The sequence below is a fragment of the Carassius gibelio genome, chromosome B6 (genome assembly GCF_023724105.1).
Source record: "Carassius gibelio isolate Cgi1373 ecotype wild population from Czech Republic chromosome B6, carGib1.2-hapl.c, whole genome shotgun sequence".
Classification (NCBI taxonomy): domain Eukaryota; kingdom Metazoa; phylum Chordata; class Actinopteri; order Cypriniformes; family Cyprinidae; genus Carassius; species Carassius gibelio.
The window spans coordinates 9455736-9480745 of record NC_068401.1 but is presented as its reverse complement, the minus strand read 5'-3'; the positions used below and the strand labels follow the sequence as shown (position 1 = coordinate 9480745).

The 25010-nt window shown below is 36.4% G+C and overlaps 1 protein-coding gene across 2 annotated transcripts in view; it reads right to left on the bottom strand.

Annotated features, from left to right (window-relative positions):
* The window catches only part of scn8ab (sodium channel, voltage gated, type VIII, alpha subunit b), a 51155-nt gene that overhangs the window by 6210 nt on the left and 19935 nt on the right, over positions 1–25010 (bottom strand). For both annotated transcript variants that reach the window (XM_052559540.1, XM_052559539.1), the window contains 18 exons: positions 23994–24215; positions 23702–23765; positions 23321–23462; positions 22364–22570; positions 21993–22268; positions 18172–18465; positions 15021–15153; positions 14626–14864; positions 13577–13750; positions 12420–12779; positions 11647–12123; positions 8857–8974; positions 8427–8581; positions 7082–7255; positions 4446–4568; positions 1055–1339; positions 416–469; positions 202–339 (listed from right to left, as the gene is read on the bottom strand). In XM_052559540.1, coding sequence (XP_052415500.1) covers positions 202–339; positions 416–469; positions 1055–1339; positions 4446–4568; positions 7082–7255; positions 8427–8581; positions 8857–8974; positions 11647–12123; positions 12420–12779; positions 13577–13750; positions 14626–14864; positions 15021–15153; positions 18172–18465; positions 21993–22268; positions 22364–22570; positions 23321–23462; positions 23702–23765; positions 23994–24215 — 3635 coding nt within the window. The remainder of the gene's footprint in view (positions 1–201; positions 340–415; positions 470–1054; positions 1340–4445; positions 4569–7081; positions 7256–8426; positions 8582–8856; positions 8975–11646; positions 12124–12419; positions 12780–13576; positions 13751–14625; positions 14865–15020; positions 15154–18171; positions 18466–21992; positions 22269–22363; positions 22571–23320; positions 23463–23701; positions 23766–23993; positions 24216–25010) is intronic.

Below are 25010 nucleotides of genomic sequence, written 5' to 3'. Positions count from 1 at the left end.
TATAGGGACAAAAGTAGACTGGTTACAACCTTACACAGCATGTGCTCAAATTAAGAAGATGCCATCAAGCAATTAAATTTAAAGCATGTAGCACAAAAATACAGAGAGAAAAGAAGATAACATAAAAATGCAGAGAGAAGGTGTGAAAGTGCAAAGCACAGTAAAGAAACTCTCGATGTGAAAAAAAGAGAGAACACTTATCTTTTTCTTCTGTTGGTTAAAGTTGTCAATAATGACACCAATGAAGAGATTCAGAGTGAAGAAGGACCCAAAGATTATGAAGATGACAAAATATATATACATGTAGATGTTGTCTTCATAGATGGGTTGGTCTTCAACCTGGAAGCAGCAATAAGCAAAAAGTGATTCAGTTGAATAAAGAGCCAACAGTGTCAAACTATAAAAACATCCTCACCTTTCTGGAATCCACAGCAGCATACATGATGTCCATCCAGCCTTTGAATGTGGCCTAGGTCATACGGAGAAAGAAACCAAACTCAGTGCTATGCACAGTAATACAACTCTTACTCCGCCATTGACAAGTTATCTCGTCTTTTATGAGAAAACAGTTCCCCGCCAAAGACAAGATCTAGTCTTTCCGTGTTTTCATTGTTATACGCTCAGGGTGCTATTATGCATCTTCTGGATCATCAACAATAAACAGCATATAAATCAAAACTGCCTAGTGTTACTTCCAGGAAGTGGTAAAGGACTGTGCAAGCTTTGGGGTGCTGATGGAAGCGATCCACTGCATCTATGCTTTGATCACCATACTGAATATAATCCAGATGTAGCCTTTGATAAAAATGTGATTTTCCCAGCTTTATAAATAAATAAACAAACAATGAAGCTAGAACAAAACATATTTATACAACAAAATATTCTGAGGGCCAAGAAAATTTTGTGAAAATGCACAAAAACACAGGCAGTGGCTGGCAACTTTTTTCAAAAAGAGTTAACAGTTCAAGTTTGTTCACATTGAAGATTTGTGTTTACTGAGCAAGGTCATGGTGGGTATTTAAATGACTGATATACAAAAGATGAGATGACTTACCACTTGCAAGAGTGCCAGGTAACCTGCACCCACATTATCGAAGTTGATCTTCACATTCTTCCAGCGAACCTCTGTGTAGTTTGAATTGATGAGGGCAAAACATTCTGTCTTGTTGTCGACAATGTCAGATTTAAAATACTCTTCTGATGTCTCATTGAAGCAGTAATAGTACTTCCCAGCGAACAGGTTGACACCCATAATACTGAAGATCAGCCAGAAGATCAAACACACCAACAGCACATTCATAATGGAGGGAATGGCACCCACCAAAGCATTCACGACAACCTACAGGACAAAAGTGGGCAAAAAAGGGGGATGGATTTTAACAGAGAGTTTGAGAGAGAAATAAAAAGCAGATAGATAGAGAAAGTAGTGGTTAGACTAAAATTGTTCATATGTTAATATGTAATTTGCATATCTTCAAGCTCTTTTGAAAGCAAATTAATTTTCCACCTAAGAAGGCTTCTACACATTTTGCAATGAACAAAAAAAAGTAAACTAATCTTTTAAGAACAACATATAGGAGTTTTGTTGATAAATGTTTAATAACAAATAAAGTGTAGTAAAATCTGGCCATTTGTTTATCAATATTATCTGTATATTCATGTAATTATAATACCACTAATATTTATTGTTGTGTAAGAAAATTTGAGAGGTAGAGGTTTAAGATTTACTCTATAATTACTGTGCCAATCCCTTAATAATGAATTTCCTGAAAATCCAATTGTAATATTTTGCGCAAGAGCAAGGAGATAAATACACAAATACGTTGTAACTTGACATAGAATCTAAAGATGACAGCACTAAGATGATGTAAACTGGTATGGCTTGATTCACAAACAGAAATGAATAAAAACTATAAAGTGTGCATTAAAGTGGCAAAAGTTATACAGACAAAAGAAAGAAAACTCTTTTTATGTTAAGTATTTGATGAAATTTTTTAAATTGAAAATTTAGCCAATTTTATCACATCAAGGTTCAAATTTACAGAATGGCCACATTGGTTTCTCTCCACCTGCATGCTGGATATCACATGTTCTGCTTCTATCTGCTTCTCGTGACTAACTTGCTACCCTATTTGTAAGTCAACATTGTTTCCTACATTGATTATGCTATATAATCTAAAGAATCCCAAATTTGACTTAAAGAGTTAAAAAAAAATTAGAATGGGCAGCAATTTCATGCTTGACAACAGTGTATCAAGTAGAAAGAAAGAAGCAGAAGCAAAACAACACCAGTATCGAGAGAATATGTGGAATTAAATTTGTAGACCATTGCTATTTTTGATTCATTATTACTCGAACATACTGTAAATACATAACCACCAAACACATTTTTTTTCTCTTGCCATACCAGGATACTACTTAGTGTCATGAAAGAACACAGATTTTAAGGGAAAACTATTAAGAGAAATGTAAAGGTAGACATTGAAGAAGAAGACTCCCACCCTCCCAAATCACCCTCTCACTCATGGTACACACAAAAGCTGTGATGTCAGAGATGGACAGCCAATAATGGTGCATGCAGGACATCAATCCTAGCAGTAGCCATGCCCCCATCCCCTTTAAACATTTAAACAGAATGTCAATGATCTTACTGACTCATTAATTAGTGATCCTTACACAAGGAACTCAATGGTTCTATTCAGGCTTTCATAAATTAGTGCAACTTGCATTAATTTGAGGTACTTTAAAGTGTAGGAAATGTATCAAAAGTTCTATAAAATAAGTTAAAAATAGTGCTGTTAAACGATTAAGCGCAATTAATCACATCCTAAATAAAATTTTTGGTTTAAATAATGTGTGTGTACTGTGTATATTTATTATGTATATATAAATACACACACACAAAATAATTACATGTATATAGTTATATTATTTATATCACAAATATATATATATATATATATATATATATATATATATATATATATATATATATATATATATATATATATATATATATATATAAACATAACACATTTTTCTTAAATATTATGTGTGTGTAATTATATAGTGCATAATAAATATACACCGTACACAGATACATAATGTTAACAAAAACCGTTATTGTGGATGTGATTAATCACGATTAATGGTTTGACAGCACTAAAAAACAAATCATTCTCTGGTAGTGAAATATGACCTTTACATACTCCTGGCATTCAGGCAATCAGTGGAGCTTGCTCAGCAAATATGCCTGGTGCATGAGTCAATGAGATGGTTATGTAATCGCAGACATAAGCTACAACAGAACCAAGGGGTAACATGACTTTCTTCTAACACCTTCAAGAACATGCATTCTACATGATATGCAATGGCAAAGGGATAAAACTAGAATATGAACAACTGAGTGGATACAAAGAAAAGTATTGCAGTACTTCTGTGAAAATAAAGAGATTAGGCTACCATAAACTAGTTTTAATACGGATACAAATTCTATTTAAGTTCTAGTGATCAAATAATTATTTGGAAAAGGGTCTACTCTCTTCTGATTTTGCTTTTCATCGACATTGGCTATTAGTCTTTAACATTTGTCTTAAAGGGCTGAAAATTATGTATTTTTGACAATTTAAAAAAGGTTGTTGTGAGTGATCGAAAAATGATTGATGCATAAAAATTAAATATGATTTTTAACCATGCAGTCTCTTTTATAGCTCAAATTATCAAGCAAATATTATAATGTATTTAACCCTAACATACGGCCGGCCATTTAAACCTTAGCCAGATATTTTGTAATTAGACACCTTGAGAAAACTTTTTTTTTTTGTTATTCTGTAATGACTGGAGTAAGGATGCAGGAATTGGTGGATAAGTTTTAGGTTGCAGAAAAGAGCAGGGTGAAGACAGAAGGACGACTTTAGAAAGTGGCAGAGGTTGTTTAGAAGAGAAACAGTGAACCTTTAAGGCATTTGGATGCTAGAAACATCACAAAAAGGCCTTCAACCTATGTTGTATAAATGGTAACCACACAAAAGAAATGAATGGTGGTGATGAGGCAGCTTCACATAATATCCCCCCTCGTCTTTATTCTAAAAACCATAAGTTTCCCCAAAAGTTGCTATAAGATTATTTGCGATTGCAACTGACTGGAAAAGGAATTTCAGTATTCTTCTAGAGATCTAAGAAATCAATAAAAGGAAGCTAAATCTTCATATTTCAGCTGCATCATGACGCAATGTTGAAAGGGTTTTCCATGCGGAGAGTTTTAAAATACATGCACTTGAAGGATAGGTTTAGCCAAAAAACAATGTCATTTGGATTTCCAGAATCCTGATAGGTTTGCTTATTCCTCTATAGCTGTGGTTTTGCTTTCTGCACAATGGTGGTTTTGGCATGCAGTCGTGTTCTCACAGAGTGACTGGCATGCATAGGGCAGCCCTGGATCTTACCCTCATGCCCTCAAACCGGGACAAAGCTCTCAGGGGCCTGAGAGCCCTCAAAGTCCTCAGGGACTTTATGGGGCCCAAGTCTGAGTAGCCCAGCGCATTAGCTATAAGGCTGACTATAGACACCTATACAAAGAGAGAAAGAGGAAGGGAGGAAGAGAGAAAGAGATGGGCCAAAGTGTTAGAGTCAAGGAGGACGTCAAGGAGAAAGAGAGAGGACCCTACGTATGTTGACACTGAGCTAGAAAGGCAGTAAACAGATATATACATACATACAGAAGGATTTGCTCATGTATGTATGCATATACAGTATCTGTATTCAACAACAGAGAGAGAGAGAAGGAGAGATTCAGGTTAAACATGGGGTTAACCAGTCATAGGTACTGTATGTTGGGCGACCCAAATAAAAACAATAGTTTTGATCTTAGTATGCGATTTGTTTTTGGTATCGCAGGTAGACGAAGCATGGAAAGCAGCTTACAGCAAACCTGGAAGGAAACTTTTGGTTGAGAAATATAAAAAACAGAGGTGAAGGGACACATATAGAGAAGAGGGGTGCACAAACTTACAAGCACAAACTCACTGTACTTTTTACACACAAGATACACACAATACGTACAGACACCAACCGCGTATGGTACATACGAGACCATTTGAGAGTCATTTAGGTAACAGGGCGGTTTGGGAGAGTAAGGAGGCAGAGAGAGAGAGGAACTCCTGTAAAAGAACAAGAGAGTCCTAGCAGAGACCTTACCCTGGCCCCTCACTTCCCGGCCCTCTTATGCCCCCTCAGGCCCTCTGTGTCCATCAGCACTATAGAGAGACAAGGTTACAGTGCCTGTCAGGGACGATAACTTACCATTTTTAGGACTTATATCCACACAGACATGTAATCAATACACAACTGCAGCAGCAAATCAAAACAGGCTATTTTTATAAATGTGAGCAGTCATTTACATATGTTCATTTGTGGTATTGTCTTTGACATCAATATCATGTCGGCCATTTCCAAATGAATCATTTTTACAAGTTAATTTACAAGAATATATATCTACATCAATTTTTATTCTACATCAAAGAAAAAAAGCAAGGTTTTTAAGCATTAGTTAGACTAAAGATATTGAAATTAATTAAAACTTATTTTAAAATTAAATGAAATTAACAATTGCATTAAAAAAAACATTTTAATTAAAAATGCTAAAATATTTTGAAACCTATGTATGTGAACTTTGGATAATTTACTGGGATTTAAACTTGGATTTCTTACTTGAATTTTTAGACACGGAGAAGCAATATGAATGAGTCGTAATAAATTGTGTAAAACTTCATTTTCATTTTCTTACATTCACATTTTTCATGATTCCGAATGGACAAACTCAGGCTCATTCTGTTCATATACCCAAGATTCACATTAAACAGATTTTTCTGTTCAGTTTTTTGCAGATGTTTATACTGTGAAAGGGGGAAATACAATGAAATAAAATAAGGTAACAATGTCACTAGTAACAATGTTTCTGTTCTACAGTTACATTATTTTTAACATCAGTACATGTATAACAAGAATAAATAAATATTATTAGTATACAAATTATGGAAACATGACCTCAGCACTCTACCAGTTAAGATCAAATTTAATTTTAAGATCAGTCTAATGCCGAGTTCACACTGCATGATTTTCAAAATCATCGGATCATCGTTGTTTTCACACAGCACAACTATCTGGGGTAGCATTCAGCTGCTGCTGTGTTCATATTGCACTATAGATCGGCGACAGGAGGTTACACACTACATGACGTTACAATAGAAAGAATCGCAGACAACTCTGTTTGCTTCACAAACTACGTTTCATAGCAAAAGGTACGCGAGAAGTGATAAGGAAATGCAAGATTACGCTGATATTGTGGTCTACAATACGTCCTCCCCAAACAGACATTAAAAAAGATGACTTTGTAACATAGCCTACTTCTGCTGGGAAAATTTTATATAAACAAATCTAAGTACTCGAAAGTGAAACCAACGTTTTGTGCATTTTATAATGTAGCTTGTCTACAAAACCCCTGAAATGATGAAAGAGAAAAATGCTTTAAATCTTTAAATAAATAATAATAAAGATACTAAAATAAACAAAACATTCCTCCCCAAACTTCCCGCTGCTGTGCATCTTTCGTTCTCATTGGCTGTAGGTCATCGTCGATGTATGTTTCAGTCAGAACTCATTTCACACAGCAGGATTTTGAATTGCCGACAGCTCCAGATATTTAGCATGCCAAATATTCCATCTGCGATTCTCTCAGATCGCCTCTTTGATAATGTCACTCGCGTGACCAAGTACAGATTTGCCTCAGATTCTGGGCATTTGTCTGCAATTTGGCAAAACCTGTCTGCAGGTGAAAACCAGGGCTAAGATCATGCAGTGTGAGCTCGGCATAAAGACAATGGCCAATGATCTTAGGGCAGATCACCAGGAACAAAAGGAATAGAATAGAAAAATATATTTTTTGTATTGGAAATATAACTAATTACCAGTGCACCATGAAATACTCAAAACTACTGCATATATCTGCAGAATAGTCCATCTGATGTGCGGCAGTGCAAGGGATAACAGCTGTGATTTATAGACATTAGTGTAAGTTACTTACATCCACAATGAAGAAGTCCAGCCAGCACCATGCATTGGTGAAGTATTTGACAAAGCCATAGGCTACCCATTTCAGCAACATTTCCAGGATGAAGATGTATGTGAAGACTCTGTCTGCATATTCTAGAATGATCTGGATGGTTTTTCTCTGTTCAATGTATACATCCTCAAATGCCTTAGAAACAAAACAGAGAAAGGCTTTTTTTTTTTTTACATTTAATTAAAACATTTATTTTCAGAATTTTCAATTTATCTGAATTTTTTTTTAAAGAGTAAACCACATGAAAACATTTTAAATTTACATTAAAATAAAAAAAAAATAATTATGATTTATCAGCTGCATTCTTTCCCCACAATCATTCTTCACCTTCAGTACCGGACATCACCAAAGTGTGGCACTGCAACCCCACTTACATTAGCTCACTCTTTCACTTTAGTGGTAGTTTGTGCACTATCCCTAACAGTAGCTGTGAGAGAGGCAGCAGAATTGTCTGCATGATGGGCCATTTCTACAGCATTTGGCTACAGTCCCTAACAGCAGACATGAGATACTGCAGCCCCAAGACAGACTGCTGAGGTGCAGGGCCGGTACAGTGCAATATAGTGATAGCCATTAGGTACTTGCATAGATCATATACCACATAGTATGCTATGCAGATTCAATCACATTAAAATATACCTGCACTAGCATTATATCACGTTAGTTTCCCACATATACATTGTGAAAGGTTGAGATATCTACATCGTGCCCATATATCTTCCAGTCCTTTTTCAGAATCTTTATCTCAGTCTTTATTTCTTTCAACTGTAAATCTTTTTCGTTGATGTTGCCATAAGGTTGCCATAAGAGCTTATGAATGGGCATAGACATTTTGAGGTCTCCACTCTTTATCTAATTTATAGCAAATTAAATAACTGATTTATCTGTAATATGCATAAAGGTTATTTGCATCACTTTCAAAGATGAGGGTATAAACTAAAGGCCCGTAACTCTTTCAAAAGTTTTTTTTTTTCAACAATGGTAAGGGGAAAATATTAGCTTAACGTTCAGAATATTTTAGCATTAACAAGTTTGGGACCAAATATTGGTTTGTGGTTATGAATAAATATTGCCAATAAATTAAAGTATGTGTATGTGTGTGTGTATGGATGTATTTATTTATTTGATCTTTAAATAGATGGAATATGTGCTTCAAACGCTGTGCAAAAATGAATGGAACATTAAAGTGTACTGCATCCGTGGTATGTGGTTTACACCTTTGCACTTAGAGAGAATATTAACAATTAATATCAGCGTCTACTTTATTTTTATTTTTTTGGAAACGGTATCATGTGTGTGACCTCACCAGAGCTCCAGAGCTGAGCAGAATCATGAAAATGATGAGTGTCTCAAACCAGTTGTGTTCAACTAAGAGGTAGGAAGTTTTCCTCAGGAACCACCAGTATTTTCCCCAGCCCTCGGTGATAGGCACGTCACAGCATTTGTACCGTGCCACACAGGCTGAAAAACATTCGACACATCTACTGAATACACATTTACATCAAATCAACACTCAACAATGTATGCTTTATTGCCTAAAGCTAAAAAAACTGACTGCTTTACCATTTCTTTTACCAATTTTATTAGTCATTTTTCTCAGCTGATATGTATTTATTTGATTGATTTTAATTTATTAATTAATAGATTATACCATAGATGAAGTATCACAGATATATTAAAAGCTAGATTTATATCAAGAACATTCCCTATGGAACAAATGTGCATTTATTTCTCACCATCAGTCCAGCAGGCCTCTGGGTCTAAATACTCCTCCACGACCTCCACTGCAGCCATCTCCTCCTCATCAGGCTTTATGTCGATAGTGCTTCCCTCTGAAGAGCTGGTGTCATCCAGCTGGGGGGGAAAACACAGATGTATCAATGTACATGTGATACAGATGGTCTCAAAACAAGGTCAACACAAGGTGATCCTGAATCCAACTCTCCAATCACTGCTTTCTCCAGTGAAAACCTTCTGCTATTGTGTTAGTCCACAGAAATCCCTGAATGCAAGATACAATATAAATAGATACCAGAACATGAGTAACAGAGACTGAGTCAAAATTGTAAGCCACTAGTAAGTCATAAACTGATGTGTCCTAGCACTAACCTTCAGTGTTCTTCTGGGTGTCTAGCTTAATTAGCATTCACTCTTCCCAAGACACAATTAACCTTGCCTCAACACTAAAATTAACAAGGTTAAAAACTGTTATCTACATATGCAAATCAGACAGTGATGAATGACTTTTTGCTGTGTTTTATGCAAATCAGGTGTTGTGTATTGATTTCAGTTTTGTTTCATATGGAACATCACATCTGTACTTATGTGTAGCCAGCAACTGAAAAATATATATTTATTAACATCATTAACATCTCTTGTAATCTAATAAAAGATAATATTGTTATAATAACAATAATAATAATATTTTTTTATTATTATTTGAAAATAAATACACAATAATCTAAAATGTATAAAATTATAGTGTGTGTATTATATTATATTATTTTATGTTATGTTATGTTATGTTATGTTATGTTATGTTATGTTATGTTATGTTATGTTATGTTATGTTATGTTATGTTATGTTTCCTGGAAAATAAGTTGCACCAGACTTGTATTGGGACAAAAAACAAAAACGTTATTTTAGATTTACTACAAGATTTCATATTAAATCTTGATGTTCCTAAATGTTTATATTATATTTTATTTAAATTATATTATATTTTTACAAGGAAGCTACCTAAATGTGACATATAAGCCTTGTGCACAGTTCATCAAAAGCTTTAAAAAAGTGAATTAGTATATACACACACACCCACACACACATGCATATACACACACACACACACACACAGGCATGTGATACCCATACAAACACAAAAAACATATTCCTCAGCATACTGGAAAAGCCTGACCATGATCACAGCAGGCCAGGATGACACAGCAGTTTTATTAAACCCGGAAACATTAATACACACACCGGCAGTCGAAAGCATCAAAAGCATCAAGCAACCCTTACACACCACCACTGCAGTCCTCCCAGACCCAGCCTGGCCAATCAAAAATAAAGACCCAACCAGCACTGCATTGATTGGCTAACATGAATGATCTACTGTGATGCCACTGGTTAGATGTTCAGCATGTGTAGTTCAGCCATGGATCTGTTACGTCAAGGTGACCCAGTCTTTGCACAGAGACCAGGACAATGACAAGAGAGTCACTATAAATGTGTGTGTGTGCCAATATCAATTATAAATATTATTTTTCTTACTCAGTTCTCACTATTACTCAATTCATGAAAACTCATGCTTGATCCTCACTTTGATGGCTGCAGGTAAACTCAAATGTTTAAGTACATATGATTAAGGATGATAAGTGATTGCTGAAATTGTTTTCTGATTCATTCTTGTGCCTGGTAGCATGCTAAAACATACATAAAACTGTATTAACTTTTAATGGCTAGCAACGCTCTTTGTTGCTCTCCTGTTGCCACAGATTTAATAACCCAATTTTATTGAAATTTGTGTGCACACAAATGCATGTGTTTGACCACAAATGCAAAGGAAAAACATTACAGCATCTGGGGTGGACTGCATCTATTCTTTGGCCGAGTGGCTCAGCACTCAGCAGAAGCAGCATGGCAATAAATCACAGGAATAGCACAACTCAACATTCTTATACTGCCGGCAAAGCCTTAATCCACCCATACTGCTGTAATCTGCAGCCTGTAATCAACTACTGACATTGATTTCATCTAGTCACGCTCTTCAAACACATACCACCATAGATTGCTCATACTCCCTTATTAAAGTTTTTTTTTTTATCATTTGATTAATTAAAATATATGCATTTGAACTTAATGCATTTGTCAAAATATCAAACACAAAATAAAAATGACTAGCCTGCTTCTCTAAAACTGTACAAGTCAATGCAGTCCTCATCTATATTTATTTGAGTCATGCTCTGCTGACTCAAGGAGCGTTCTTTTGGCATTTTATTAATAGAGAAATCATCTTTAATCAAAAAGCCCTAATATGGCCTCAGGAAATATATAAAGAAGTGCAACCAAATGCAGATAGACAATAATTGTCAGTGTGCCAGGAAAATAAAATATGTCTCTGCCAGAATACACAAGCTAACTTTTTCTGAAAGTGAAATGATGCAAAAAAACAACAAGGTCTCAAAATGATGATCTTTATGAATTTTGTACAGTAAGCAGCGGTAAGCCATTTTCATTTCCTCAAAGAATACTATAAGGGCTACAATTTTTCCAAAATGTTTCCTCTAATAGATAGATAGATAGATAGATAGATAGATAGACAGATAGATGTTAAATGTTCATTTTTGGGTGAATTATTACTTTAAATTGTTGATTTTGGTAAGCAGTTTTTGAGATTTCAGCATTTCCCCATTCAAGTAGCTAGGAATTAGTCTTGCATTCCATAAAAAAAATCTACCTGGAGGTGTTGCAAATATGGCCACCAAGTGAATTGACTTTCCTTAAAAGGGACTTTAATAATACTCACATCTTTGCTATTTTCCACATCCGACTCACTGCTGAAGTCCTCTGTGTTGAGGTTCTCAAAGTCCGACTCTCCCAAAGCGATGGGAACCCGTACCGTTAGGTTGGGGTTGTGTATGAAGGACATGGGCTCCTCATCAATCATGTACTTTCCTACGCTGCTACCAATGCCGCTTGTGGTGCCGTTACCGTTCTTGTGGTAGTTCAGATCGCCACATTTGATGTCAACACCGGTGTGGTTCCCTATGATGTTGAGTTTTTTGTCATACATGTCGTCAAGAGGTTTGTCTTCGTCTTCCAAAGGTTTCTTCTTCATGATGTGGGCCACCAGGAGACGCATGTGAATTTTAAACCAAGCGATACCCTTCTTAATGCGGATCACTGAAATCTGCAGGTTGTTCAGCTCACCATCATCATCTGTGGCTGCCAGATTATCAGCACTGAAGGAGCTGAGCAGCAAGGCCAAGAACAGGTTCAGCACCTGATCAAGAGAAGATCACAGCTTTAGCTTTTACATACTGTGTGATGAAGACTTGAATACCGCAAGACCTTAGGTTGTCCCATCTGTCATTTTTTCGGCTCCTTAATGCTCAAGCTCTGCCATTATGTCACCACAATGCATCTTGGATACGGCATTATTTTACAAACATGCAAACCTCAATGAGGCCTGCAAGAATCAATTTGAACCACAAAATGACAGGTGGGATAGACATTATTTAGGAAATAGTGACAAAGAAACTGCCATACTAGAAAGTAACTGAGCAGAGAAGAACTCACCACCAAGTTTCCAATGACCATCACCATCATGAATACAGTGAGACACATCGTTTGTCCAGCCACCTCCATACAGTCCCACATGGTTTCGATCCATTCTCCACAGAGCACACGGAACACAATAAGGAAGGAGTGGAAAAAGTCATTCATATGCCAGCGGGGAAGCTTGCAGGTCTCTGCGGCAATCTTACACACACAGTCTTTATAGCTCTTCCCAAACAGCTGCATGCCCACCACAGCAAAGATGAAGACGATGATGGCCAAAACCAGGGTCAGGTTCCCCAAAGCTCCCACAGAGTTACCAATAATCTTGATCAGCATGTTCAGAGTGGGCCATGATTTAGCCAGCTTAAACACCCTCAGCTGTATGAGAGAGAAGTTTGGGATTCACAAAAGGTTCAGAATCATAGGATAAGACATTTTACTGCACTGTTCAAAAATATTTTTGTGTTTTAAAGAACTCTCTTATGTGCACTGTGGCACAGTAAAACTAGTATTGTAAACTGTTATTACGATTTAAAATAACTCTTTTCTGTTTTAAAATGCAATTTAAAATTTATGGCAAAGATGAAATTTCAGCAGCTATTACTCTGTCACAAGACCCTTCGAAAATCCTTCTAATATGTCGATTTAGTCCTCAAACCGGAAACCGTGATATGTATTTTTCAGTATTATTTGATAAACAGACATTTGAATAGAAAAGAAGACGTTATTTTCCTAAATATATCTTCACTGTCCCTTTTTCGATTATTTTAATGTATCCTTCATAAATAAAACTAATAAAAAAAGATGTATGTAGTTGATACTAACACCCGTAAAATATATATATATATATATATATATATATATAAATAAATAAATAAAAGAGTAAAAACCTTATCAATGTATGCTAATATACAGTACACAATTAATTTTGTGTATTTCATTTTTACACAGTTTATTAAAATATGAACAAATCAGTAAGTAAAGTATAGTAAAGTAAGTAAAAAAAATAATAAAAAAACTACTGTGGATCTAGTACTTTTGACATCCCTAAATACAACAGTAGAGAAGGGTAAATGCAGATACAAGACACAAGAAATGCTTACACCTTTAATAAAATTTGGTTTTATCTATTATATAAAAACATGTGCACGAACATGTCTTCACTCATAACGCACCAATCTAAAGGATCTGAGCACAGACAGGCCCTCTACATCAGCCAGCCCCAGCTCCACCAAACTCAGGCTCACAATGAAGCCATCAAAGATATTCCAGCCCTCCTGGAAGTAGTAGTATGGATCCATGGCTACCAGCTTGGCAAACATTTCAGCTGTGAAGATACCTGTGAACACCTGAGATAAAAACACAAAGAAAAATGGCATTAACACAATAAAAGTATTTCAGTATCTAGTCCATAGAAAAAAGCTATTTGGATTGCAAATTAACATTGATTGTGCCTGTATCATGATGTGTGATCACTAAATTGCATTTATGCGGAGCAATGGATTGGTAGTGGAAGATAGCAAAAACTAGAACGGTAGTGGAAGACTGGTTTAATGGAGGCTGCATTTTTTAATGTAGGTCCATCAGATACAGACAGTGCCGCACTGCCAGAGACATAACTTAAAATGGAAATGTGGGACAGGGTCCAGCATTGCTGCTCATTACAGAAATGAGGAGATGGTTAGAACTGAGAAAGGAAACGACTGAATTTAGGACTATCAGTTGATTAAAAATTGCAATTAAATCAATAACATGATATGCCAATCAATCAAAGAAATATTGTATATACACATATTTATCAAGAAAAGGCCCAAATAATGATATTAACATGGCAAATGAAAGGAATCAGAATATTTGAGTTTTGTATCAACTTTGTATCAAAAGTACAATTAGATATTGATACCAATAATGCAGAAACAGGAACAGAACTGTAAGACATTTAAAACATTTAATGCTTTAAAATAATGAGGCCTTCATGGTGCATAATTAGTTACATTTCATGAGGTTTACCTCATGCAAGTAAACATGTTCGTATTAAAGTCCATAACCATAATCAGTGAAACAAAATATTACTAATTACAAAGATCCTAACAGAAGTTAAAAAGCCATTTGGCATTCAGTTCAATTTTGCATTTAGTTGTATATATGATATCATTTTCCACACGACTTTGGTCATTTCTATTAAAAAGAAAAAACTATAAAAGAAAAAGAAAAACCTTCTTACCAGATTTCCGACATAAAGCACTTCCTCAAAGTGCGTTGTCATGGGATAATGCTCCATGGCCATGAAGACTGTGTTCAGCACAATACATATAGTGATAGCCAGGTCTACAAACGGATCCATCACTATGAGGTTCATTATCTCTTTTATCTTTATCCAGATAGGGCAGCACTCCCATATCAAGAATATGTTAGCAAACTTATACCAGCAGGGCGGACATTTTCTCTGAGACTCCTCCAGCTCTGTGGTGACATAAATAAGGAGAAAATATGAGGCCTATGTTTTTTGAGCATGAAATCTGAAATATGGAACTATAATTTGACATTATTACGGCTTTGCTGCCTATGTTTTGGTATCATAGTAAAAAGACAGACGGAAAGACAGATGTCACACAATACCTTCCACCAGCGTGTTGGTGACAACAGTCATAGCACTGTTAGCTCGCTCTTTCCGGCTAAAGGAAGTATTGAGCTGGTCCACCGACACCATTAGAGAACCTGAGTGCTTTCTCTTTCCCTCCACCTCTGTAGTCTGTGGACAAGAGTGATATAATGTGGAGAAATACAAAGAACAATCAGAAATAGGATTTATTTTTATAGAAACATTTTAACCCATGCCAACACACATGCACATGCTGACCCCAAACTAACCTGCAACTCACAATCAACTTTTATTGTTCCATTTAGACATTGCTGAATTCTCTGATACATTCCTAAGTGGATTCTCTCTCTCTAAACCACACTGTGAAGTATTGTACTTAAACCCTTCTCAGACTGGCTTTACTAAATTACAATTCGATTTTTGCAAAACAATGGCACATGGACGAACCATAGCTAATTCTCTTACAGACCCAATGGTAGCAATATGAAGTCAAAAACTTTCCATCCTTGACTTCAACTTTTTTACACTAGATGAACACATTTATAAATATATAAATTGTATAAATAATCGAAGCCTTATAGTGATTCTCAACTAAGAGGACTTCAAGATGTCTAATTTATTTAAAATCAGACAAACAACAAGGATATTTCTTATTTTAGTTCACCCGCTCCACAACCGTTTTTTCTGTTTCAAGAACAAGGTCTTGAAAAACCTTGGTATATGAGGTAGTCTAATGTGATTTCTAGACCTGGAAAAGCAATGTAATTTAATAAAATCTTATAGTTATATAAGCGTTTTATAAATATAAATTTTTCTATCAGGTAGAAATTGAGAGTAAAATATTTGTAAAAAGTCCTTATGCTTAATCCATTAAATCACAACCAACTAAAAAAGTAATTGGGCCTTTAAATATTGTTGTGGACAATGGAGTACCTTGGAGTCAAAGACTCGGAATCGCTGCCTTAGAGGAATAGTTTGAGCAAAAAAAAAATTTCTTCTTTTTCTTCTTCTTCTTTGAGTTGGAAATCTTTTTTCAACTCTAAATCTGAGATTTTGAATGAGAGACACCTATTTATTTACTTTAGTTACAAGACTATTCATTCATTACTGCTAGCTGCTCAAAAGGTTGCCTATTTGTTCCCCAGAGAATATCATGATGCGAGAAGAAAATTCACACATTGCTTGAGGCCCAGCTTTCACTGCCATTAGAAAAGTCTTTTGAATATCATTTCACTTGGTATTGTGAGTGTTGGTCAAGACAATGTTTTTCTGTTTATCTGTTAACAGTTCCTTCCACTGTTTCAAAGATCATCTATTTTACAATACAATTACTTGGGGACGGCAGCATGTTCAGGTGAATGTCTGAAACAGCGTGCTATAAAGCTGGGTGAAAACTGGGCCCGAGATCATGCTTCACACACAGGAGGAAAAGGCAAAGAGAGTATAAGGATGTCAATCCACCATGCTAACTAAAATGAAGCAGTATGCTGTTATTGGTAAGGTTAGGATAGGTTTTTCTTGCATAACATTTTTTTGGAGGGAGCAGAGTGGTCCTGAAATTCTGAAAGAATTGACATGGAAAACTACATAGAAATAAATAAAATGACGAATCTGAGGTTGCGGTTGATGGGTTGATGTGGAATGGGTAGAGTGTGACCTGAAAAATATTATAGGTACCTTATTATATATTATTTGGCAATGTAATTAGTATGTAACTCGTTAAAAGGGGAGGGGCTACAGCACATATTAGTTTAAAGATGGGCATTAATGTGCACAAAAGGACCCCTCAAAAACTCTCCCAATTTCTTTCTTTTTTGTTTTTGTTTTTTGATTGGCAATGCCATTCGCAGGGTAAGAGCGTTGGCAGGGAGTGGGACTGGTACAGTAGGATTGCAGATCAAGCTTTGCATAAAATAATAAAAATAGAAACAAGAAAAGTAGTTGAGGGGTTGAGAGAGAATAGACAGGTTAGAAACTCAGAGACTTAAGCTGCTTTTCCACTGAATTTTCCTGGAACAAATGTTTCCCAGGAACAATTTTTTATTTTTTTTACCCCAGACCTATTGCTGTCTGCATTTTCAACGCAGTTTAAAGTACCGAGAGGATTAGGCAAATAGTCTGGTGATGTATGTCTGCGCGCGCTTCTCAATACCAAGAATGCAAGCTGTGGACTTGCATCCTCAGTATTTCAGACTTTGCAAGTTCGACTCTAGAGTGTGAACACGCATGGACGGGATGACGCAAGTCATTCTGCAAACAGCAGTGTACTTAAAAACTGTCAGCTCGCCTTTTTTCCTTCCTGAATTTTCCTCACTGTATTTACAATAAGACTAAATATTATTTCAAACACCACTGCCCATTTTAGTTTTAATTTAAACTAATTAATAGCCACAGAACTGTAGTTCAGGGAACGTACAAAAATTAAATGAAGCAAAATATTATATCAAACAGTAGGCTATTGATAGATCAATTGAATAAAGACCAAGGATTACCTGTCAGATTTACCCCAAAAAAATTATATCTTATGTTTTACCACTACTGAGGCATTACTCGAGACTGCTCTCATCGGTAACATGAGCACTGAGCTCCCTCTGATCGCGTGAAGCTCACGTCTCCAAAATCAGCGAAGCATATTTTCAAATAGGTGCTGTCTTGATAAAAAAAAAAACCGCAGATTTGAGTTTCAAACAAATACATTCTGGTCTGAAAATACTTTTAAAATTACATTTCCTGACACAAACAGTAATATCTTCAAAAATAATGCGAATATACGGTGGTTGAAATACAATGCTGCGTGAATTCAACCAATCAGAATGTTCAGTGCCCAAATCCCGCCCCCAAAGTTCCGGAATTTTTAATAAATTCTACTTCGAGAGCGGGGACATTCTGAGAGGCTAATTTTACCCAGAACTTTTTTTTTAGATCCTGGTTCCTATATTAGAAACACTAGAAGTACTGGCCCAAAGTCCATAGTTCCTGGGGAAAGTTCCTGCAGTGGAAACAGAGCTTTAGAAGGACAGAGTCAAAATGGGGTAAAAGAAAAGGGAAAGAGAGAGGAAAAATCTGAACTGGAATCATAATCGGCCACTCTTGTCATGCCTATACTCTGAACCTGCCCCCTGTGGACGTCCTTACACTGTCATCAGAAGCTGCCTTATCTATTTTCACCTCAGGCAGTAGCCGGCCAGGCCCAGGCGTGATCAGAGACACCACTCCATTGCAGTCCACCGTGCTGTTTCTCTTGCAGCCTAGGTGGGGTGCCAGTGGGTTAATGCGTGAAGAACCCTGGCTGTAGCCGCTGTAGCTGCTGCGCCTGTACGGGACAAAGAGGGAGCCACGGCGGTCTTCACTCTCCTCGACTGTGCTGTGCTCGTCATCTGCAAACTCGTTCTCCGAACCCTTGAAGCTGAATATACTGCTGCGACGGGACATGAAGGGTGAGCCAGGGATGCTCAACAGGGACTGTAAAAAAACAAGGACGGCACACATGAGAATAAGGGATCCTTAGAGTGTGTAAGAAGTGAGAATGATATTTACACATGAGAAGCTTAAGAAAAAAACTTTAATAATTGCGTTTACCATTCGATTTGACTTCATTCTGGCATATTCTAATACTCATAATCCAATTAATTATTTCACTTTGGAAACGTGTAACATGATGGACGTTTAATTTGTTCACAAAAGTACACTTTTGCTCATACACCAAAAAGGAGCATTTGCCTTCATGCAGAATGCTTACTTGTGGCTAAAATTCACTTCCCATCCGATATTCACAACGATCCAAGATGCTAGTTGATACCTGTAATATTGTAGCATTCTAACTGTTTGCTGAAATTCACTGATAATGCAGAACGCTAGTTGCTAGTGCAGGTGTTTTCTCTGTGGTGCGGCTGAGAGCCTTCCCCTTAATAGAGCGGTTGACCACTGCAGACTATGTACAGCAGAAAGAGACCCAAATGTGCTCACAGAAAGGACTATTTTACTCACATCACTCTCTACGGAGAAGTGGGTTGATCTGGTAAAGGGTTGAGACCGCAGTGATACAAAGGGAAAGTACTACGGAGATTGCATAATGTTACTAACATCAATAACAATCAGGGGCTTTGGAGCTAAATCTAAGAAGAAGAAAAAAAACAGTATCAAGGGTAAAATGTTGGGTCTCACTGTAATAACTAATGTCATGAAAACAGCTTCCAATTAAATGCAGCGATTGCCTAATAAGGTGCATTTATTCTTTACGGCGAGGTTGATTTGAGCAGAATTTGCAGGGTGCGGCCCAGGAGTATAGCTTCCTGCTTAAGCACACTATTTTACTGCTCTCATCAGATGAAAGATTTATAGCAGGAAAATAAATATTTCACTGGGCCAGTGAAAGTATGGTTTACATATTTTTTTGGGGTGGGGGGGGGTGCTTATGCTCCCCTCCAACATAAAGTTGTCCCCAGCACTTTTTCAGGCAAGTGTATTCACATACAGGTTTTCAGGGACCTGTGTAAATAAATCTAAATTTAAAGAGAAAAGAATTACGGAAGACCTGGTGTTTTATTTGTATCCAAAATTAGGAGATGTGTTATAGAGTGCTAAACACTGTAATGCAGTTTGTTGCATTCATACTGTAGCCGTAACCGGAGGACACTTTCGTGCAGAAAGTACAAAACGGCGTGGCAGGAAATACAGTCCTAATATGGACAAATACATCCAGCTATTGCTTTGTTTAAACAAAAATGCAGTACTAATTTCTGTTGATTTTATCTGAAACATACTGTATTTTTGTGTATTCAGATGGTTTGGTAAGATAATAGTCAAAGTGAACCAGTTACTAGTAGTTTTTATACTCTGCAGGGCCGTAGCTGGGGTTTGCGGGGCCCCAGTGCAGGTTGTATCAGTGGGCCTTGTTTGAAACAGTTTAATTTGTATGTTTGTTCTGTTTATTTATGTGTACTATTTACACACTGTTTAAGTTTTTTCAAGTTTGTAGGTCTCCAGGTACAGAAACCGAATAATCAAATGTAAAATAGCACTGTCTTTACTCTAAAAATTCAGTAAACTGTCAAACCAAAATGTATTGCTCCAACATTTCTAACATGATCACAGTTTATTTGCTATAGTTTAGGAAATGGTAATAAAACAGCTGATAGTATGACTATATTTACACAAAGATCAATACTTTGTTGACCAATAACCAAATAATGCTTTATTTTGCTCAGTCTGTCTGGTCAGGTCAAAGTGTCTGAATAATTTTTGGTTTCACAGTGGATTATTTGTAAAACTACAAATTAATTCAGTCAAGAGCAGTGAGTGATTTTCTTTCTTTCATTTTCTTGGATTAACATTAAGGACATCAACAGCAGATATTAAATTAGGCGCAGACAATGCATCCATTATAATGATACACATACCATTTCCTTCTCCACTGTTTACTTTTAATTTAGACATAACCTACAGTTTTTTTTTAAATACTCTCCAAGAAGGGTATTTTGAAAAAATTTTGTATGTATTCATCGTAACGAGAGCAAGAAGAGGCAAATGCGGTGTTCAAGTGTTTGAGACTCTTCTGCATGCACCCTGTGCACACAGAACATCTTTTTCTGTTTGAATGTTTAAATTGGCAAGGCTTAAAAAACACACGCAAATGATAAGCTTTCATGAAGATGCGCTGCAGTGGCCTGTCAACTGTCCTGAGCGTCTTCTTAGGCTGGCCTCAGCCAGTCATTTGAGATTGCCAGGGATCCCCCCCTCAGCCGTAGGCCCCTATTATCATCACCACCTTTCACCCCAATAGCGATGGCCCTGATACTCTAGACTATCTTTATCAGATTGCAAATAAAATGTGTTTAAACTGCTGCTCTCTGCATCGCTCTCTATCTTTAAACAGGCGTTCCTATTGCCATCAGAATAGCCGAGCATTCTTCTGCAAAGCAGAGAAAGGTGACAAAATTAACAAATGACAGAGTGATCAAATAAAAGAACTCAGAAGCACTAGGTCTGACATGGTTTCGAGTCATTTAACTGAGCTTTTAAATTTACAATCATAAATCCATAAGCTGCTGCCCAAAGCAAGACAATGAATGAGATAGAAAGAATTACAGCGATAGACAGATGGGCACTGAGCAAGAACACTTCCTCTTGTTCTGATCTTTGAGTGTAAGGCTGAAGCACTTTGTCTAATCACCCTGGTGATATGGACGATGACTCAGCGGAAAGTGATAGCGACTGCACAGAGCGGAGAACAGTAGTATCAAGGGCTGGGCTCTACTGGGCATGAGATAGCAAACACCAGAGGTTATACCCGCCTGCTATTGCAATGTAACAAATAGCAAATAATCTTTGCAGTATAATTGGAGAACACAGTTGTAGCTTTAAATCACTAATGCTAATAATAAAATGCTATCTATCAAACAAACATGCATGGTTAATTTCAACGGGAAACAGACAAATTTTGCTACATGTAATTTTCTACCTGTTATTGCTAGATGATTGCAGGTAGTAGAATGTTTAAGGGGGAGGGCATTTTATTCTACAGGACAATTTATTCAACAATATATGTATACGTCATAGTCCAAGATGAGTCATATTATATATATACACATATTTCTGGTTCATCTTCCCAGAAGATGCTACATATGTCTACTGAATTAATTAAGGTTTTGTTGGGCATTGAGAATTGTTGTGTAAATTTAAAGGAAACCTAATAGTTACACTCTATAAATAGCCCAAACTATATCTTGATATAGACACTGATACTTAAAATGACCAAAAAAAGTCAATAGCTTCTCGAATTAAAAAAAGAGAATAATTCTATGATGATAACAAACAACAACACCTCTTATATCCATCTTCTCCAATCTGAATGAACATAATGATGATCTACTTTTTATGAAATTCATTGTAGCTTTATAGCAATCTTTATCTAGCCAGACATTTCATATACCACATAGGACCATGTGAAAATTATATTTTTTGGGGGGTGGAAGTAACTCCACTCTCACCTGGTTCATAATTGAGGCCTTCCGCCCAAGTCTGTTGTCTCTGAAACGGAAGCGGCTTCTCTTGCTGCCGTCATCGGATTCTGACTTTATCACCTTCTCACAATCACCTTTCTCCTCCTGTTCTTTCTTCCACTTTTTCTTTCTGTTCCTTCGCTCCTTGGCACTCTTGGAGCTCAGCTTGGACGCCTCAGAGGAACTGCGGGATAGATGCCCTCCTCCGTCGTCCTCTACTGCATCCTCAGATACTGTACCTGCCGAGGTTGCCATGGCATTGGCCTAGTGATGAGGGACAAATGGACAAGAAAGAGGATGAACATGAATGCAAAAAAGCGCAGGGAAGTTTTGCTTGTGATGTGCATGTATTTGTGTACCTGTGCCTCTTCCTGTTGTTTTTTCAGCTGTTCCAGCATGGCTTTAAACTCAGCCTCCTTCTGTTCTGCCTCCTCCATGGTGGCCTGGTTCTGCTCTTCATAAGCCATGGCCACCACAGCCAGGATCAGATTCACCAGGTAGAACGATCCCACAAAGATCACCAGTACAAAGAAGATCATATACGTCTTCCCAGCAGCTCGCAGGGTCTAAGAGAAAAGTGTTGGGAAGAAATGTCAAGAAACTACATTTATTCCGTCAAATCTATGATCTGTTTGTTAGCTTCTAACTAGCAAGCGAGGAAGGATGGGAAGTAATATCATCATCAATATCATGATTTCACTCCTGCTTAACATATTATTAGATCAGACTACCCAGAATATAAGAGACCCAAAACTAAAACTCTAGAAAGTTATTATAGTTAACTAAAACTAAAACCATAAAATAAAATGTTAACTGAAATAAAATAGAAAAACTTATTTCAGCTTGTTTCCATAGCAACATTGCTCATTTTCATTTAGTTTAACAAAAACTAAAATAAAAAAATAAACATATGTGTGACATTCAACAAAAACTAATAAAAAAATGACAAATACACAACAAAACACTAAAACTTTCAAATGAAGATGAAAGCCAGAAAATATGAAAAGGAAAAGACTTAATTCCAAATAATTACAAAAACAATGATAGTATAATAATAAACTATAATAATACTATTATATATTATTTTGGAAGTCAATGGTAGCCAGATTGGTTTGGTTACCATTAAAAAGAATGATGACTGAATTTCCATGTTTAAGTGAACTATCCCTTTACAGTTCTTTTTACACTAAATGTGATTGAAATATACATTTAACTAACAATATTAATAGTTATTTCCAAGATAATAACTAGAAACCATTTGAAATAATAATCATACAACATGGTGAGGTCAAAAAACCTAAGGAATAAATGCTCACCAATTGGTACAGATTCTCCCAGAAGTCTTGTGTCATGAGTCGGAAGAGGGCAAGAAAAGCCCAACCAAAGGAGTCAAAGCTAGTGTAGCCATAGTTTGGGTTGCGTCCAGCCTTCATGCAAGTATAGCCCTCCGGACACCGTCTACACAAACACACACGCAAACACACTATACTACACACATGTCTGCGCTTTTGCTTTTAACAGACCATACATTGACAATAATAATTAAAACAAAAAAAAAACATTATTAAAAAGTGCATCAAGTGTGCCATTATTTGGAAACAAATATTAAGACTTTAGACTTAAAAATACATTAAATAATCGCTGATAATTTATTATTGGAAAAATTGTGTTTGTCTGTGTATGTTTTCACTCTTCACCCTGCATCTGAGCTGTTTCCACATATCAGCGCATCCAGCATGCCTGGCTGAAAGTAGAAGTTTTCTGAGAAATGAGGAGAGAGAGAAGAAGATGGACTTGTAAAATGTGAAAACCATGTCTAAAATCATCCAAAAGTTTTCAAGAGTGTAACAACTTTTTTGGAGAACCTGAATTGTAGAGAAAATCTAACTTTAGAGACAATAACAATAAATCAAAAAAAGCTATGGACAGCACTGTTTGATGCAACTGTATTAGAAACTACCCTACATAGTCAAAGCTTTGCCTACTCACTATCATTCATGATGTATTCATTGAAGTCAAAGCCCCTGCTCCCATTGGCCAGGTAGGACTCAGTATGATTGTATGGCCAGATGACACACTTTTGCCGAAGATTACCCATGAACAACTGTAGACCGATGAGGGCAAATACACTCAGACAGAACACAGTCAGAATCATCACATCTGACAGCTTCTTCACTGACTGGATCAGAGCACCCACAATGGTTTTCAGCCCTGTGGGGAAATGAGGAGACAAACACAACGGGGAATATACAGTGTGCAGCACAAGTGATAATGTTCACACACATTCTACTCTTTGCTGATGCATACAATTTCATGTCTTACTTTGTGATGTAAATTTCCCCCATGATATATATATATATATTATTTCACTACTTTAAAGAAAATAATTTACTTTTGCAACAAAAAACAACTACTTCAGTATCACATCCATAATCAGATACCCATTCAAGCAATCATACCACTGGTTTCCTTAACTTTCTTACACACACATATCATAATAAATAATAGTTTGCTTTTATAAAACCAGGATTCACACTGAACAGGCAGCTTAAAGAGTCTCCCGTCCTCTCAGGACAACAGCACACAAACTGTCTGTATCTCACTGAATAGAACAATGTGCAGTTTGCCATAAGTTTGGAATTATGCATACCACACTGATTTATAATTTGAATCACTATAAATTATGCCACTTAACAATATCAGGAGGAACAAATGAAATGTCAATCATGTGTAATATGTAGTTTGTAATGGTAACGACAGCAACACGAGGATCTCAGTTTATAAATACTTGGAGAATAAAGAAAATGAGAATTGGATGAAATGTTTGAGTCTTCATGAATCCCCCACTGCAATTTCTGCAAATATTGTTGCAAATAATAAATCAGAAACTGACATTAGTTGTTAGAAAAACTGAATGTTTACTTTTTCTAGAGAAATATGTGAGAACTCACCACCACAATGCTAGGGGCATTTAGGTTTAGGTGGTTGCTAAGGTTAAGTTGCAAT